The 18,463-nt window shown below is 43.8% G+C and overlaps 1 protein-coding gene across 1 annotated transcript; it reads left to right on the forward strand.

Annotated features, from left to right (window-relative positions):
• Positions 1-3,366: 3,366 nt before the first annotated feature.
• On the forward strand, positions 3,367-18,390 carry LOC118394176 (calretinin-like). Its single transcript, XM_052462300.1, has 11 exons — positions 3,367-3,540; positions 8,079-8,155; positions 8,508-8,597; positions 9,239-9,319; positions 10,103-10,159; positions 10,322-10,399; positions 10,498-10,553; positions 10,661-10,700; positions 13,191-13,244; positions 15,260-15,331; positions 17,710-18,390. Exons 1-11 carry the CDS (start codon positions 3,447-3,449, stop codon positions 17,824-17,826), a joined length of 816 nt encoding a protein of 271 aa, XP_052318260.1. The 5' UTR covers positions 3,367-3,446; the 3' UTR covers positions 17,827-18,390.
• The last annotated feature ends 73 nt before the right edge of the window (positions 18,391-18,463 follow it).

Raw genomic sequence — 18,463 nt, forward strand, 5'->3', positions numbered from 1 at the left:
TTCCATGGGGGGTGCAGTGAGAGTGGCATGCTAAAATAATACCCTCACATTCTTATCAGCAGATGTCCTCTTTTCAATATAATGGCCTTTCTGAAGACCGGATGGTTAAATAAAGGGAGTAGGTCTGAGGGTCACTGCACAGTATGTGTGTTTGGGTCACTGTGTGTGTTTTCCTACTCACAAAGCATGTAGAGGTCTGTAATTTTTTTATCATAGGTACACTTCAACTGTGAGAGACGGAATCTAAAACAAAAATCCAGAAAATCATATTGTATGATTTTTAAGTAATTCGTTTTAATTTTATTGCATGACATAAGTATTTGATCACCTACCAACCAGTACGAATTCTGGCTCTCACAGACCTGTTAGTTTTTCTTTAAGAAGCCCTCCTGTTCTCCACTCATTACCTGTATTAACTGCACCTGTTTGAACTCGTTACCTGTATAAAAGACACCTGTCCACACACTCAATCAAACAGACTCCAACCTCTCCACAATGGCCAAGACCAGAGAGCTATGTAAGGACATCAGGGATAAAATTGTAGGCCTGCACAAGGCTGGGATGGGCTACAGGACAATAGGCAAGCAGCTTGGTGAGAAGGCAACAACTGTTGGCGCAATTATTAGAAAATGGAAGAAGTTCAAGATGACGGTCAATCACCCTCTGTCTGGGGCTCCATGCAAGATCTCACCTCGTGGGGCATCAATGATCATAAGGAAGGTGAGGGATCAGCCCAGAACTACACGGCAGGACCTGGTCAATGACCTGAAGAGAACTGGGACCACAGTCTCAAAGAAAACCATTAGTAACACACTACACCGTCATGGATTAAAATCCTGCAGCACACGCAAGGTCCCCCTGCTCAAGCCAGCGCATGTCCAGGCCCGTCTGAAGTTTGCCAATGACCATCTGGATGATCCAGAGGAGGAATGGGAGAAGGTCATGTGGTCTGATGAGACAAAAATAGAGCTTTTTGGTCTAAACTCCACTCGCAGTGTTTGGAGGAAGAAGAAGGATGAGTACAACCCCAAGAACACCATCCCAACCGTGAAGCATGGAGATGGAAACATCATTCTTTGGGGATGCTTTTCTGCAAAGGGGACAGGACAACTGCACCATATTGAGGGGAGGATGGATGGGGCCATGTATCGCGAGATCTTGGCCAACAACCTCCTTCCCTCAGTAAGAGCATTGAAGATGGGTCGTGGCTGGGTCTTCCTGCATGACAACGACCCGAAACACACAGCCAGGGCAACTAAGGAGTGGCTCCGTAAGAAGCATCTCAAGGTCCTGGAGTGGCCTTGCCAGTCTCCAGACCTGAACCCAATAGAAAATCTTTGGAGGGAGCTGAAAGTCCGTATTGCCCAGCGACAGCCCCGAAACCTGAAGGATCTGGAGAAGATCTGTATGGAGGAGTGGGCCAAAATCCCTGCTGCAGTGTGTGCAAACCTGGTCAAGAACTACAGGAAACATATGATCTCTGTAATTGCAAACAAATGTTTCTGTACGAAATATTAAGTTCTGCTTTTCTGATGTATCAAATACTTATGTCATGCAATAAAATGCAAATTAGTTACTTAAAAATCATACAATGTGATTTTCTGTATTTTTGTTTTAGATTCCGTCTCTCACAGTTGAAGTGTACCTATGATAAAAATGACAGACCTCTACATGCTTTGTAAGTAGGAAAACCTGCAAAATCGGCAGTGTATCAAATACTTGTTCTCCCCACTGTACATGTGTGTGGGGACTTTTTATGTTCAGATGTATATTCATGTGAGAGCTGATCAGTGGTCCATCTACTCTAATTACTGCACCCTTCTCTCTCTTCTAATCTCTCTCTATCTCCTCTCCCCCTTTCTCTCCTCTCCCCCCTCTCTGTCCTTTCCCCAGAGAGATCAGAGGGAAACACTCCTATATACACTGTCTGTAATTATTATTCATACAGTATAGATTTCACAACAGGGGTCCGCACACACACACACACACACACACACACACACACACACACACACACACACACACACACACACACACACACACACACACACACACACACACACACACACACACACACACACTCTCTCTCTCTCTCTGTCTGTCTCTCTTTCATCCCCCTAGCTTGGAAAAACTCTCTTTCTACATTAGGGAGAGCACTGCCGAACCCAATCGTTCTTAAACATACAAACACACGTACATGCACACACACACACACACACACACACGCACGCACGCACGCACGCACGCACGCACGCACACACACACACACACACACACACACACACACACACACACACACACACCTTCAAGCTTTATCAAAGCTGCTGGAGCCCCAAATAGAAATAATGGGAGAAAAGTGAGAAGAAAATAGATAAAGGAAGAGTGGGGATATCCCCCATACCAGAGCCTAAAGAGGCTTTATCATACTTTAGTGGCAGTACAATATAGTTGTCCTACTGGGTGATATGATTTATGCCAGCTATGGGATTGAATGGCCAAGGAGTCTAAGGAGAAACTTAAATCTAAACAGACCCTATAGAAGAGCTGGGCTTACTGCGAGGGAGATGAAGCAGTGAAAGAGGGATGCTTGGATGGATGGGGGGAGAAAATAGGAGTAAATTAAGAAGGTGAGAGTGGGGATAGTACAGTCTTTTTTCAAAGTTATACTTTATACTTACAGTAAGATCAATAGTGAGGAAGGCATTTGGTAGAGCAGAGAGATAGATGCTGGATTGACTCTGATGCTCAAAATACTCCTTACTGGAGCATGCACACACACACACACATGCACACACGCACACACACACACGAACACACACACACTCACACGAACACACGAACACACGAACACACACACACACACACACACACACACACACACACACACACACACACACACACACACACACACACACACACACACACACACACACACACACACACACACACACACACACACACACACACACACACACACACACACACACACACACACACACTTAGTTGGATTCCTACTGTCTTCCTGAGGTGTTGGCCTGTTTGCTGGAACAGACTATGTGATGGAATGCTTTGATGTAATTTTTGTCTCATGAGTGCAAGAATATGGGGCCTTTCTCTATATGATTAGATTTCCATAATTCCAATCAACACAGATAACTGCCTCCAGAGCGAGGAGCATGCATGGACAGTGCCATTGAGCATCTCTCATCCCTCTGAGAGGAGTGACTGAGAACCGATCAGCCTGTCTCACACTCCATGCAGGCTCAGAGCCGCTGCGCCCCCGTTCGGTCAGCGTGAGAAGTGCATGCGCCGCGGGTGGGTTTAAAAACCCTGGTTGAGCGCGAGCTGCTGACAGTTTAGAGAGGCTTTAGATCCGACTGGGACAAAATTAACTCGGGATTTCCACGTGCTCCAGGAAGAAGGGAAAAAGCAGTAGCGACTGAACGATGGCGACTCAAGCACAGCAGCCACCTCATCTACACCTGGCAGAGCTCACTGCAACGCAGTTTCTTGACATCTGGAAACATTTCGATGCAGACGGTCAGTACTGCGGCCAGGGGGTTAAACTTGGGCAGGACTGTACTATAAACATATCATAGGAGTAGGCTGGTTGTAAATTCAGAATGGTTGGATAGTTGTTAAATTGATAGACTAGTGCTTGGTGGAACAGAGGAAGTGAGCAGATGTGATAGATGAGGGTAGAAAGTCATATGTGTTGTACTGCGGGACAGAGGAAGTGAGAAGATGTGATAGATGAGGGCAGGAAGTTCTGTGTGTTGTGCTGTGGGACTCATATGGGTTGTTATTTGGACAGAGTCTTGGGACTCTTGGCAGTGATTGTCAGTCAGTGTGTCCTGTGCCCTGTTCCGTGATCATGCACTTCTGGAAAGATTTGTAACTTTACACTTGTTTATTAACTTTAATTACACAATTAGCATATTGAAGTTGTATAAAGGGGCATTTGTGGGGTTTGCAGATATTTGTTTCAGAACTGTTGGATAAGGAAACATATTTTAAAGTAGCAAAGTAGAAAAGCATTTTCAAATAGTTCAGTTTGTTCTCATTATATGAGATTTCAGTCGACACGTAGGCTACATATAATCCCCTATAACCATGTTTGTTAATCATCTTGTTTTTTTGTTGTTCCTCAATTACGCCTCAGTAAGAACCGCGCAAAGCTATGGAACAGAAGAGCGCTGCTTTGGACCACATTTGTGCGTAAAACACAAAAGTCTAATAAAACATTTACATTCTTTGAGATTGAACATGCGTTCTTGCGTGATCATATTATGTGGTGACGTGGGTGTATTACGGAGTGGCTGTTTTTAACGCTGTTTGTTCGCTGTGAATTATATATGTTTCTGGCTTGTAGCGACCCCCACGAGGCAACCGGATCCGCGCGTCTCCAATGAATGAATTTACAGTAGCCTATGTCATCACCGGGGTTTCTGCCAGGCGCGCGTGGCGCGTGTACTGACAGGCAGTTTGCGGTCAAACTGGGGGGGGTGGGAGAAGGGGGAGCAGTGTGTGAAGTAGATGGGTAGAGAGGACAGAGAGGAGGGAAAGTGGGGAAAAGGAGGGCGATGGAATGAATATAGGGAATAGCCATATAGCCTTTACAGTCATTGGGGAAAGGATGGGGGGCTCGAAGGCCCAGTCGCGGGTATGGTGTGCGTCACAGCACTCAAAGGTGATCATGAAAGGTTATTAACAGTGATTATAACAGCTATACGAATTGCTAAATCCCATGACCCCCAGTACCTCTTATTTACGTCTTTGGATTTATATATATTGCATGGTATATATAGCAGTGCGTTCTCTTTCTTTACTCTACCCATGCATTCATTACTGCACTGCGCAAAGCATGTTGAATCCTTCTCCCCCATCCCATGGTGGTCCCTTAGGGCCGTTGGAGACGTTCTGCTTGGCAGCAAAACGCTTAGACTTACTGAGGGCTCTACTAAACACGCCCTGTTGAAGTGTGTAAAGATGTGCCAAAATGTCTGTGACATTGTGCAGACTTGACATGTTTCCGCCCCATAGCGCTCACTCTGAGCTCTGCAGCATCTCACCTAGAGCGTGTAAACAGTCACACCTGAGCAAGCGCAGGGATTCTCCGAGCCGCTCAAGCACTCCACTGCCCCAGCCGAGGGTTAAATCCGCCCACCGGGTCAACTAAGCCATACGCATCCCTGGCGTGCACTGGGCTGGAATGGACCTAGAAGTAGTAGAGCCAGGGATGAGGCTGGGGTGCAATTACACGTACACACACACACATACACACACACACTCACACTCACACTCACACTCACACTCATCACAAATGTAAAAATAGGTCTCACTGTTCGCTGTGAATACATGAATGCATTTAAGGCTTTTCAGAGATGTCGTGCCAGTGATCCATCTGTGAGAGGCAGAGGTGGTTAACAGAAACATATTGGGCACCAAGTGGGTTTGTGTCGGTCTGTCAAGTCGAATCCGTGTGCCAATCTGTGTCCATAGTCTCATACATGATAAAGTGGGACTAGAGCTGGGGTAGTGGAGCATGCTTTTCAAGAATCATAGATTTTAATTTTGGTTCAATGTCAATGATGCGTTTCAGACTTAAAACCTTAGATTTTTCACTCTTAAGACAGGATCTGTATGGTGTGTGTGTGTTATGGTTTGTGCAGAATGTGTCTGTATGTGGACTGGACAATAGGCCTATGATATTTGGGAAGCGCATGCACTATTCCACTCTTCACACCAAATATTATTCCATGCAAGGAAACAAGATCTATGTCTAACATAACTGGAAAATGTATGAACAGGGCCATGTCACTCCCTGACCGTAGAGATCCTTTTAATTCTCTATTTGATTAGGTCAGGGTGTGACTAGGGTGGGCAATCTATGTTTTCTATTTCTTTGTTGGCCGTGTATGGTTCCCAATCAAAGGCAGCTGTCTATCGTTGTCTCTGATTGGGGATCATACTTAGGCAGCCTTTTTCCACCTGTAGTTTGTGGGATCTTGTTTTTTGGTACTGTGCTGTTTAGCCCTACAAGACGTTACGTTTAGTTTTGTATTTGTTATTTTTTCAGTGTTCATTTAATAAATTAAAATGTACGCCTACCACGTTGCACCTTGGTCCAATCCTTTCATAGATGAGCGTAACAGGCCAAGCCTTTTGGGGCCCTATACGAGATTTGGTTGGGGGGCCTGCCACCTATCTAGCAACATATTTGAGTGGCTCCCCACTTGACCACGGTGATATTTATTTATTTTTTAAAGTTAATTTCCTGTAATTCTACACATTTTGCCATGGGGCAGAGAGAAAATGTTGCCGTTTTAAAGCAAGTTTTTTGCAATTCTACACATTTTTCCATAGGGCGAAAAAAAACGATCAAATGTCTAACTAATTTCATGCAATTCTATTTGTACGTGAGATTGGCAAACAAAATCAATGTGGGCCCCCTAGAGGGCAGGGCCACTGCGCACGTGCCCTTCGTTCCCGTTCGGTAATTTGGTCATTATTACTACAAATTTATATAGCAGGGAAGACCAATTTACCATTCTAAAAATGCTTAGCTTCGTGTGCTAATTGAGTGCTGTCAGTGACTGACTCACTTACCGCCTCCCTATAAGTGGACTGGTCGTTGTTGGTTATCAGGAAACTTGCTGTACACCATGCGTAGTCAGTCACATGCCTGTCATGTTTGTGAATGTCGCTACAGAAGATCTAGTGCCCCAATAAACATTTACCTGACCCCCCACTGTCAATCCCCCAGGCACAAAGCAATTCCACTGTGAATATGTTGCTAATGCTCTCTGAGCTGCTGTTTTTAAATATCCTTCTGCAGCAGCATTAACAGAGAATTTCCACACTTCCCATTCGTAAATGCCATCCTGATCCGCCGAAAGACTTCAGATGCGGGCAGTGCTTTGGTCATGTGACTAATGCAGAACCCCCACCTTCTCCCAACACTGAGCTAAACTACAAGGATGTTAGAGCTGGTCCTTTCTTCTACTTCTACAGACCTGGGGGAAGTCACAGAGCACAGACCGTTAGAGATCTGATCAGCCAAGATAATTAGGAACTTGTTATATTCTCAATCAGCCTTAAATATCTACAGCATGTGGATTGCCCCCAGAGTGTACACACACACACACACACACACACACACACACACACACACACACACACACACACACACACACACACACACACACACACACACACACACACACACACACACACACACACACACACACACACTTATCAAGTTATCTCTTTCCCCTTTCAATGATTTTCTTCCCCGTGCGGGTCAGCTATCATTTTATTCCTATGGTGCTATGACACAATAAGTCACATTAAGCCCCTGCCTTTTCAAATCCCTCCTTCCGACCTACCCTCCCTTTCTCTCCTCCTTCCTCTATCTCATCCCCATCAGATACTGGGCCTGATGGTTTTGCTGGGATATCAGACTAATCCTAGTAAGGGCCAGGGAGCTCAGCAGTGTGCGTGCGTGTGTGTTAGATATACTGTATATATGTGACTCAATGTTATGTTACTGTACTCCTGTGGGAGTCGTGTTGGCCAGATGGACAATATCCTGTGACTGTAGCATTAGGCTAGATAATGAGAGTGTTTTTGTCAGCAGGTTTCCATATGGTTTAGAGTATGCAAACAGTCATACTCTCTGGATTCCTTGTGGACTCGTTGTTCTGGACTTTCAATGAGCTACTTGTTGAGCAAAGGGCTTTAAAAAAAGCCTCTATATTGAACCCTGTTTTTTTTACAGTAATGGAACACACACTACATACCAGGGTTCTATTTCAATTCACATTTGGTGATATACTGAGCATCTTATCCCCTCACCTCCTTCTCAACAGTATTGGAGAAGAAGGTCCAAGGTCCCTCCCCTGACTTTTTTCTTCAATGGGATTTGCAAAGGAGGTGAGGAGAGAGGATGCGAGGAATCAAGGAAAGATTAATTAAGACATAATTAACTATTATGTTTTCCACAGGTTCAAAGGTCAATGTAATCCCAATCTCACTGATCCCAGGAATTCTCTTTAACCCTTGGGTATGTTCTACAGGAAATGGCTACATCGAGGGAAAGGAGCTGGAGAACTTCTTCCGGCAGCTAGAGACTGCGCGGAGAGGAACAGGCGTGGTGAGTGGGTTTGAATACTTTGAAAATGCACCCTTCCTTCCTGCCTTAAAGTGAGTGACTGACTCCATCCTAGTCGAGGCAACCTTAAACATTGTATTGAAATGATAAAATTGTCCACTTTACTTGACTGTCATCCTCCACAGTGTATTCAGACTTCTAGATAGGCTGGATAATGACAATTTCATATAATAGAGAGTCGTTAGGTAGGAAGTCTCTGTTTTATCTGTTTTTGATTTATTCTGTGTGTGTGTGTGTGTGTGTGTGTGTGTGTGTGTGTGTGTGTGTGTGTGTGTGTGTGTGTGTGTGTGTGTGTGTGTGTGTGTGTGTGTGTGTGTGTATTTGTCTATTCAAGGATCCCACACATGCTGCGTTTAGAGAGAAAATGAAGGAGTTTATGATGAAATTTGACAAGAATGCAGACGGAAGAATCGAGATGGCAGAAGTAAGACTCATACTGTACACAAGCACATTCAAACTCCTCTGTTGAAATGTCTGATTACTTTTTACGTTTTCCTCTGATGCTACAGTTGAAGTCGGAAGATTACATACACCTTAGCCAACTACATTTAAACTCAGTTTTTCACAATTCCAGACATTTAATCAGAGAAAAGATTCCCTGTCTTAGGTCAGTTAGGATCACCACTTCATTTTAAGAATGTGAAATGTCAGAATAATAGTAGAGATAATTATTTATTTCAGCTTTTATTTCTTTATTCGCATTCCCAGTGGGTCAGAAGTTTACATACACTCAATAATTGTGATACAGTGAATTATAAGTGAAATAATCTGTCTGTAAACAATTGTTTAAAAAAATTACTTGTGTCATGCACAAAGTAGATGTCCTAACCAACTTGCCAAAACTATTGTTTGTTAACAAGACATTTGTGGAATGGTTGAAAAACAAGTTTTAATGACTCCATACTAAGTGTATGTAAACTTCCAACTTCAACTGTATATCTGCATATATGTTCTTTATTTTGTACACAGTGTTGTTGTTGAAATCCGCTTTAATATTGAGTTAGTAGCCAAGTGTACTAATCCTCTCTCTATATATTTTCTCTCTCTCTCCCTTTTTCTCTCCAGTTAGCTCAGATTCTGCCCACAGAGGAGAATTTCCTGCTTTGTTTCAGAACATTTGTGGGATCCAGTGCAGAATTCATGGCGGTAAGTTGTGTCTGTCTGTGTCTGTGTGTGTCTGTCTGTCTGTCTGTCTGTCTGTCTGTGTAAACCCACTGCACTGTACAGTATATCAATCACTAAAGATGGCTCCTACTATCATTGCTCTCTGATACAGATAACGTTTTGGTGTTTTGCTAAGTCTGATCACTTCGTCCCATACACAAAAGCCAACACAAAAACTTATCCATCCACTTACACAGAGAGCTTAGAAATTTCAGGGAAACAGGCATCTCCTTGTCTAAAGCATTTTATATCTAGAAATAACTAGAGAGAGAAAGAGAGATAGGGAGGGGATTCCTTTTAACTGTTCTCTGCTGGTGGAGACACACAAAGTAAGGAGAAGGGAGGCTAGACAGAAGGAAGGAGTTTTGCAGTGGTCCAGTGTGCTGGCTACCCCGTGTTAAAAGTGGAGGGGTGGGGGGGAACACAGGAGCTATTCTCAGACTGCCATACATTATGGATGGATTGCAGGCTTACTGCAGGAGAGTGGGGGGAGGGGTGATGTGGTTTGGGCATACATCTTTGATAAGGTTCCGCTCTAGACATGGGACAGCTGGTAGATTAAAACACAAATTATATACTTTTCTGTCTCACTCTCATCCTCTTCTATCTCCGTCTGGCTACATTCTCTCTACCGATTATAGCATTATGACTTTTCCACTTGTTGTTAAAGTAAACCGGGTTTTAAGGCTTTAGAGTTCTTAATCTCTGTGTTTAAATGCATGTGTACTGTGTTGTAATGAGATGTTAAAAATGCTCTGTCTACAGGCATGGAGAAGGTATGACACTGATCGCAGTGGATACATCGAAGCCAATGAACTGAAGGTAAACAAATGTGTCGAGCTTTTAAACATTCATAACCTTCATTAGTTAATTTCCAAGGACTTGTGCTTGTTGTCAGAGGAGGACCCCTGAGCACTCATCCTTAAACTTTAATGTTGGGTCATTGAGCCAGTTAGTGGGGTAACGAGGATCTGTCTTCCTCAGGGTTTCCTGTCAGATCTTCTGAAGAAGGCCAACAGACACTACGATGACAAGAAACTCAACGAGTACACACAGACAATCGTGAGTGTGACACACATACTGTACATGTGTACACAAACACACAGGTTTAACACCGTGTAGTAATGTTACGCCACTCACTGTTGCATTTCATTCTCCAGCTGAGGATGTTTGATCTTAATGGTGATGGGAAACTGGGCCTGTCTGAAATGGCCAGGTGAGTGTATGTGTGTCTTGTTCACTGAGAGACTCTCTGTGTTATACTTGAATCCATTTTGAAGTAAAGAATCTGAATGTGAACGATTTAATTTTATCTCATTTAAGGCTGCTGCCCGTTCAGGAGAATTTCTTGCTCAAGTTCGAGGTGAGACCTGACCCACACACCCCACCCCACCCCCACACCCCACCCCACCTCACACACAAAATCCTTTAGGAATTGGGGCAACTTATTCATTTGTGAAAGAGTCGGTCACTATGTGAATTAAAGCAGTCTTGACAATAACCCTAAGGTAAAGGTCATACAATACGTATGTCGGGAGATCTATGGTACAATTCAGCTTTATTGTATTCACTTTAAGAGGAATGTTTATCACAGGAGATGTTTACTGAGTCTGCACCTGTCTAGACTATCACATCGACACCCTTAAAAGTCCTTGCAACATTCTTGCACACGCACTCAAGCACGCATGTTCACACACACACACACACACACACACACACACACACACACACACACACACACACACACACACACACACACACACACACACACACACACACACACACACACACACACACACACACACACACACACACACACACACACACACACCTGTCTGTCCTGCAGGCCCGTTAATGAAACCAGTTAGACTCCAGTTTGTGTGGAACAGATGCAGGCATTCCCATGGTGCTGCAAGTCAATATTGGGAAGATGTTCCTAACGTTTGGTATACTCAGTGTATACAGTTGAAGTCGGAAGTTTACATACACCTTAGCCAAATACATTTTAAACTCAGTTTTTCACAATTCCTGACATTTAATCGAAGTCAAAATTCCCTGTCTTAGGTCAGTTAGGATCACCACTTTATTTTAAGAATGTGAAATGTCAGGATAATAGTAGAGAGAATTATTTATTTCAGCTTTTATTTATTTCATCACATTCCCAGTGGGTCAGAAGTTTACATACAATCAGTTAGTATTTGGTAGCATTGCCTTTAAATTGTTTAACTTGGATCCAACGTTTCGGGTAGCCTTCCACAAGCTTCCACAATAAATTGGGTGAATTTTGGCCCATTCCTCCTGACAGAGCTGGTGTAACTGAGTCAGGTTTGTAGGCCTCCTTACTCGCACACGCTTTTTCAGTTCTGCCCACGAATGTTCGATGGGATTGAGGTCAGAGCTTTGTGATGAGTTTACTGTGCCTTTAAATGGCTTGGAAAAGTCCAGAATATGATGTCATGCATTTAGAAGTTTCTGATAGGCTAATTGACATCATTTGAGCCAATTGGAGGTGTACCTCTGGATGTATTTCAAGGCCTACCTTCAAACTCAGTGCCTCTTTGCTTGACATCATGGGAAAATCAAGAGAAATCAGCCAAGACCTCAGAAAAACAATTGTAGACCTCCACAAGTCTGGTTCATCTTTGGGAGCAATTTCCAAACGCCTGAAGGTACCACGTTCATCTGTACAAACAATAGCACGGAAGTATAAACACCATGGGACCACACAGCTGTCATACTGCTCAGGAATGAGACACCTTCTAGAGTTGAACGAACTTTGGTGCGAAAAGTGCAAATCAATCCCAGAACAACAGCAAAGGACCTTGGGAAGATGCTGAAGGAAACAGGTACAAAAGTATCTATATCCACAGTAAAACGAGCCCTATATCGACATAACCTGAAAGGCCGCTCAGCAAGGAAGAAGCCACTGCTCCAAAACCATCATAAAAAATCCAGACTACGGTTTGCAAATGCACATGGGGACAAAGATAGTACTTTTTGGAGAAATGTCCTCTGGTCTGATGAAACAAAAATAGAACTGTTTGGCCATAATGACCATCATTATGTTTGGAGGAAAAAGGGGGAGGCTTGCAAGCCGAAGAACACCATCCCAACCGTGAAGCACGGGGAGTGGCAGCATCATGTTGTGGGGGTGCTTTGCTGTAGGAGAGATTGGTGCACTTCACAAAATAGATGGTGTCATGAGGAAGGAAAATTATGTGGATATATTGAAGCAACATCTCAAGACATCAGTCAGGAAGTTAAAGCTTGGTCGCAAATGGGTCTTCCAAATGGACAATATTGTGGCAAAATGGCTTAAGGACAACAAAGTCAGGGTATTGGAGTGGCCATCTCAAAGCCCTGACCTCAATCCCATGGAAAATTTGTGGGCAGAACTGAAAAAGCGTGTGCGAGCAAGGAGGCCTACAAACCTGACTCAGTTACACCAGCTCTGTCAGGAGGAATGGGCCAAAATTCAGCCAACTTATTGTGGGAAGCTTGTGGAAGGCTACCCGAAACATTTGACCCAAACTAAACAATTTCAAGGCAATGCTACCAAAAACGATTTGAGTGTATGTAAACTTCTGACCCACTGGGAATGTGATGAAAGAAGTAAAAGTTAAATAAATCATTCTCTCTATTCTTATTCTGACATTTCACATTCTTACAATAAAGTGGTTATCCTAACTGACCTAAGACAGGGAATTTTTCATTTTTAAATGTCAGGAATTGTGAAAAACTGTATTTAAATGTATTTGGCTAGGTGCATGTAAACTTCCATCTCCAACTGTATATCATTTACAATATATATTAGATTTTTCCTTTCCCTTCCCTCTCTTTTCCATCTCTCCAGGGATGCAAGCTTTCAGCAGAGCAGTTCAATGTAATCTTCACCTTCTATGACAAGGTAAATGAGCACAATATACATATTTGTAGGGAGGGTGTATAGGTGGAAGAGTGTGTGAGAGAGATTGCTTGTATCCCTGTCACTCAAGCTACTAGCTCCATGCAAATGGTCTCTTGCACAGGTAAGTACTCCAGAGACACACCTGCGTCTGTATCAATTATTGTGTTAGTGTTACCTTGGTAACCTTCCCAGTAGCGGTGTGTGGGTAAAATCAGGGGGGAAGCCAATTCCAGAAAAAAGCCATATTACAACCTCTGTTTGCTCTATAACCTGTTTGTTCATATGCCTTGACACCGTGATATATAGGCCTAATGCCGAGACAATAAGAAGACACAGTAGCAGAATAAATTCAACCACGCATTTGTTTTATTACAAAACCGGAGAGCAACATCTGTCCAGTGAAGTCCAGAAACATATTGCATGTAACAGTTACATGACCTACAGCATGGTCAAGCAAGGTAATGTTTCTGACATTTTCCTACTACTAAACAACTATTGATTTAGAACCACAGAGAGTTACTGCAAGTTACAAAGAAAACAGGAGCTGCCTCCACTATTCCAGCACCATTTCAACTTATACGTCATCTGATAACCTATTCTTAGTCTAATACAGTGACAATTAAAAGATACTAAAAACGATTTAGTCCAATCAATGTAAGCTAAATATGTGGCTACTGATTTATGTGTGTGAGCGTGTGTGTGTGTGTGTGTGTGCAAGTAGAAAAAACACGTTGACTCAACCTACTTGTAGAGAAACGCCAATGCCATCCTCCTCTTTCATGTTGCCTAAACGGTCTATGACTCTGTCATACAGTACACACTTTTATTTTTTGGTGTCCTAGGCTATCTTGGTAAAATACTTGCTCGCTAGCTTTCTTTCATATGCAACGATACACCAGGCCAGCTAGTTAACATTAGCATACTACACTCTTTGAAAAAAAGGTGCTATCTAGAACCTAAAAGGGTTCTTTGGCTATCCCCATAGGAGAACCCTTTGAAGAAACATTTTTGGTTCCAGGTAGAACTTATTTGGTTCCAGGTAGAACCCTTTTGGGTTTCATGTAGAACCCTTTCCACAGAGGGTTCTACATAGAACCCAAAAGGGTTCTACCTGGAACCAAAAAGGGTTCTCCTGTGGGGACAGCCGAAGAACCCCTCTGGAACCCTTTTTTCTAAGAGAGCACATCTAGCTGTGTGTTGAAATTCCATCCTATCAGGCCAGGGGCACAATGTATGAATTTATGGTTGGATCAGAATCGCTGTTATAGTCATTGGCCAGTACAGAGAATTAAGTAAAACCACGAGTCCAAATCCCTAATTTATGAAAGGGAAGAACACAACAAGTTTCTTTCTGTCAATAATGACATTTGGCTTGTGATGTGATTGGTCTGAAGCCAAATTCAAACTGGCTTCAACTGACACTTTTATTTTTGGTGCGCCAGGACCATTCGCTGCTGAGCTCACTCAGGTTAGCTCAAAGCTGATTGACTTTCATTTTATAAATATTTTATTAAGGGAGGTCAAATGCTCGCTGGCTTCCCTTGAATTAAATGCTATGGGCGGCAATAATGTCATACTCTTTCTGACCAGAGAGGATCAGATAGGTACGCTACACATATTGAGACAGACGGGAGCTGTTTGGTTTGGTCAGATGCTTTCTCCGTTGAGATATTTTTTTTTCAGCCTCTTGCGAATTGAAGGAAATTTATGAAACATAGAATGACAAAAAATATTTTTTGGGGGGAAGCCTGGCTTCCCTTGGCATCCATGAATACACGCCACTGAACCTTCCACAAAGAAAACAGTACAGTATGTAGACAGGTGTACAGTACAGGAGTCTCATACTAATGCCTTCGTAATGACTGAATTGGCAGTTGGTCTGTGAAGGATTGATCTTGCCTGTGTATACTCTGAGTGGGAGGATATCTGAGTGTTTGATTGTTCTTTTAATGAGAATATGATATGAGATGCCCGGCCCCTGTCTGCTGTTTCACTGTTTTTCATTGTTTCACTAGGATGGAAACGGTTACATCGATGAGCAGGAGCTGGACGCACTGCTGAAGGACCTACATGACAAGAAAAAAATAGTAAAGAACAAAAGACTTCACTTATTTACTGACACATCTTTTGATTAGTTGATTATGTCGTACTGCACCTGGAGTGTTTACAAGATGAGAATGATTGGCAGAACATTTTGGTCTTGTACAGGTTATCGTCTTTTGAGTTTTTGTTGGATCAGGATGTGGTGTTGCATTGACTGTTAGGGCCATACCCAGCAAACGGGACGTCCTGAGGATATTTGGCGACTTTCCCATTAGGCCCCTTAAAGGTTTCTGCGTGATGTTATCCCACTGACATTCTGAGAATGTTATAGTTTCCTGAATGTCACTGAGGACCATGTCAGGACCCTTTTAGTACATTTTCAGGACTTTCATTTTACTACTCCTTAGGATGTTCTTGGCACGTTGTGTCTTGGTCCCCTGAAGGTCACCTGAACGTTCTTGGGACGTCGTGTCATGGTCCCCTGGAAGTTTTGTCTAGTTCCAGGTTTGTTCTGGGGATGTCCCCAAGGACGTTTTTAACATATTCTTGGGACATTGTGTCAGGAAATAAGTAAATCCCTAGCATTGCCAAAATATAAACAGCTGTGCCTGGATCAGTGGTTCACCAATCAGGGCCTTGTGTCACGTTTGTCATATTGATGAGACCAAGGCGCAGCGTGATATGAATACATACTTCTTTTAATAAAGCAAGAACACTAAACAAACTAACAAAATGACCGTGACGCTATATCAACTGAGTGCTGACAGGCACTAGACAATAACCCACAAAACCAAAATGGAAAATGGCAACCTAAATAGGGTCCCCAATCAGAGACAACGATAAACAGCTGCCTCTGATTGGGAACCAATTCAGGCCACCATAGACCTACATGTACCTAGACATACCAAAACCCCATAGATATACAAAAACCCTAGACAAGGAAAAAACACACATACCACCCTCGTCACACCCTGAACTAACCAAAATAATAAAGAAAACCAAGATAACTAAGGTCATGGCGTGACAGTACCCCCCCCAAAGGTGCGGACTCCCGGCTGCAAACTTAAACCTATATGGGAGGGTCTGCGTGGGCATCTAACCTCGGTGGCGGCTCTGGTTCTGGACGCCGCCCCCCTTCTTTACACTGAGTCTGCTCTTGTAGCATTGACCCGTGGATCATCGTCGGAGGCTCTGGATTGCGGATCCTCGCCGTAGGCCCCGGGCTGGGGACCCTCGCTGTGTGGATCATCGCTGGGGAGGAGGAACAGGGCGTACTGGACTGCCGAGGCGCACTGTAGGCCTGGTGTGTGGTGCCGGCACTGGTGGTACCGGGCTGGGGACACGCACCTCAGGGCAAGTGCAAGGAGCAGGATCAGGGCGTACTAGACCCTGGAGGCGCACTGGAGGCCTGGTGTGTGGTGCCGGCACTGGTGGTACTGGGCTGGTGACACGTGACTCAGGGCGAGTGCGGGGAGGAGGAACAGGGCGTACTGGACCCTGGAGGCGTACTGGAGGAAGAGTGCGAGGAGTAGGAACAGGACCGGGTTGTGAAGGTACACTGGAGACCTGGTGTGTATAGCCGGCATCAATTGTTCCGGAACTTTAACATGCTTCAGGATGAGTACGAGGAACTGACACAGGTGGCATCGGACAGCTAACACGCTCCTCAGGGCGAATGCCAGCGTGATATGAATACATACTTCTTTTAATAAAGAAAGAACACTAAACAAACTAACAGAATAACAAAACGAACGTGACGCTATATAAACCGAGTGCTGACAGGCACTAGACAACAACCCACAAAACCAAAATGGAAAATGGAAACCTAAATAGGATCCCCAATCAGAGACAACGATAAACAGCTGCCTCTGATTGGGAACCAGTTCAGGCCACCATAGACCTACATTTACCTAGACTTACCAAAAACCCCATAGATATACAAAAACCCTAGAAAAGACAAAAACACACATACCACCCTCGCCACACCCTGACCTAACCAAAATAATAAAGAAAGCAAAGATAACTAAGGTCAGGGCGTGACACCTTGATAGTCTTGGCAACAGTAATAAGAGGTGATGTGTAATGAAACTAGGGTGTGTGTGCCCAAGGTAGATTTTTTTTGGGGGGAGGAAATGTTTATTTGCGACTGGGAACTAGGCAAAAACCTTCATGGGACCATGACCCAACATCCCAAGAAAGTCCTAAAAAAAAGTCCTTCAGATGTCCCCAAGTCCAACCGGGAACTAGACAAAACCTCCAGGGTACCATGACACAAAGTCCTGACGACTTCAGGCGACCATTTCGTGAAGTCCTGGGGACGTCCTAATGACTCATGATTGTTTACAGGGTATACACCATAGTTAATGACATCATTGGCTGAGGCACTAGCACTCACGTCTGTTTCGCCCCCCATTTGCTGTAGGAGTTGGACTCGACTGGTCTGGTGGGCTATAAAAAGAGCATCATGGCTCTGTCCGACGCGGGGAAGCTCTACCGCACCGAGCTGGAGATCGTCCTCTGCCGCGACTCCACACTGTGATCTTTCACCTATGACCCCTGACAACCCCCCACTGTCCCCCTCCTGGCATAACCAGGTGCATGTATGACCCCCTCCTCCACTCCAATATCTGTAGAGTGGAAGTGAATGTCCACTTGAAGGCATAAGCAAGACCCTCAGCCCAACTGCCCGACTCTGTTTAACTACCTGTCCATTACTTTTCCCCACCCCACCTCCCCTCCACCGTGGCGCTACCTGATGATGTCATCAGCGTTTGCAGCTTTTTTTGTTATTTTTTTTTACATGCAATTCTATAGTGAGTTAACCATCACGTATGGAAATAATAGAAGGAATATATGATATGACTATTTATTTGAATGCATATACATTTTGCCTGAATGTCCTTTATACTGTACTCCCTTAGCCTACTCTTAGTTTTTTTTACAGATTGCCTGTAAATCTCTCTTTCTCTGTTTCTATTTACCTCTAATCTCAATGCCCCCTCCCTCACTATTTGTTTCAGTATGTTGCCTTGTTTTTGAATTGGGTTTAGGCTCATACTGTTTTAATGGATAAATTATTGAGAGCATCAGTAAATATAGTTGATGATCACTTGTGTCTTTGCCTTACTCACAACCACAGGGCCAAACTGTCTCTATCCAAACCATGGGATCTCAGT

The sequence above is a fragment of the Oncorhynchus keta genome, chromosome 14 (genome assembly GCF_023373465.1).
Source record: "Oncorhynchus keta strain PuntledgeMale-10-30-2019 chromosome 14, Oket_V2, whole genome shotgun sequence".
Taxonomy (NCBI): domain Eukaryota; kingdom Metazoa; phylum Chordata; class Actinopteri; order Salmoniformes; family Salmonidae; genus Oncorhynchus; species Oncorhynchus keta.

Coding starts and splice junctions, on each gene's coding strand:
- LOC118394176 (XM_052462300.1), top strand. CDS start 3,447: ATGGCGACTCAAGCACAGCAGCCACCTCATCTACACCTGGCAGAGCTC. Junction 8,598..9,238: donor GAAGAATCGAGATGGCAGAA/GTAAGACTCATA, acceptor TTTTCTCTCCAG/TTAGCTCAGATTCTGCCCAC. Junction 10,400..10,497: donor ACGAGTACACACAGACAATC/GTGAGTGTGACA, acceptor TTCATTCTCCAG/CTGAGGATGTTTGATCTTAA.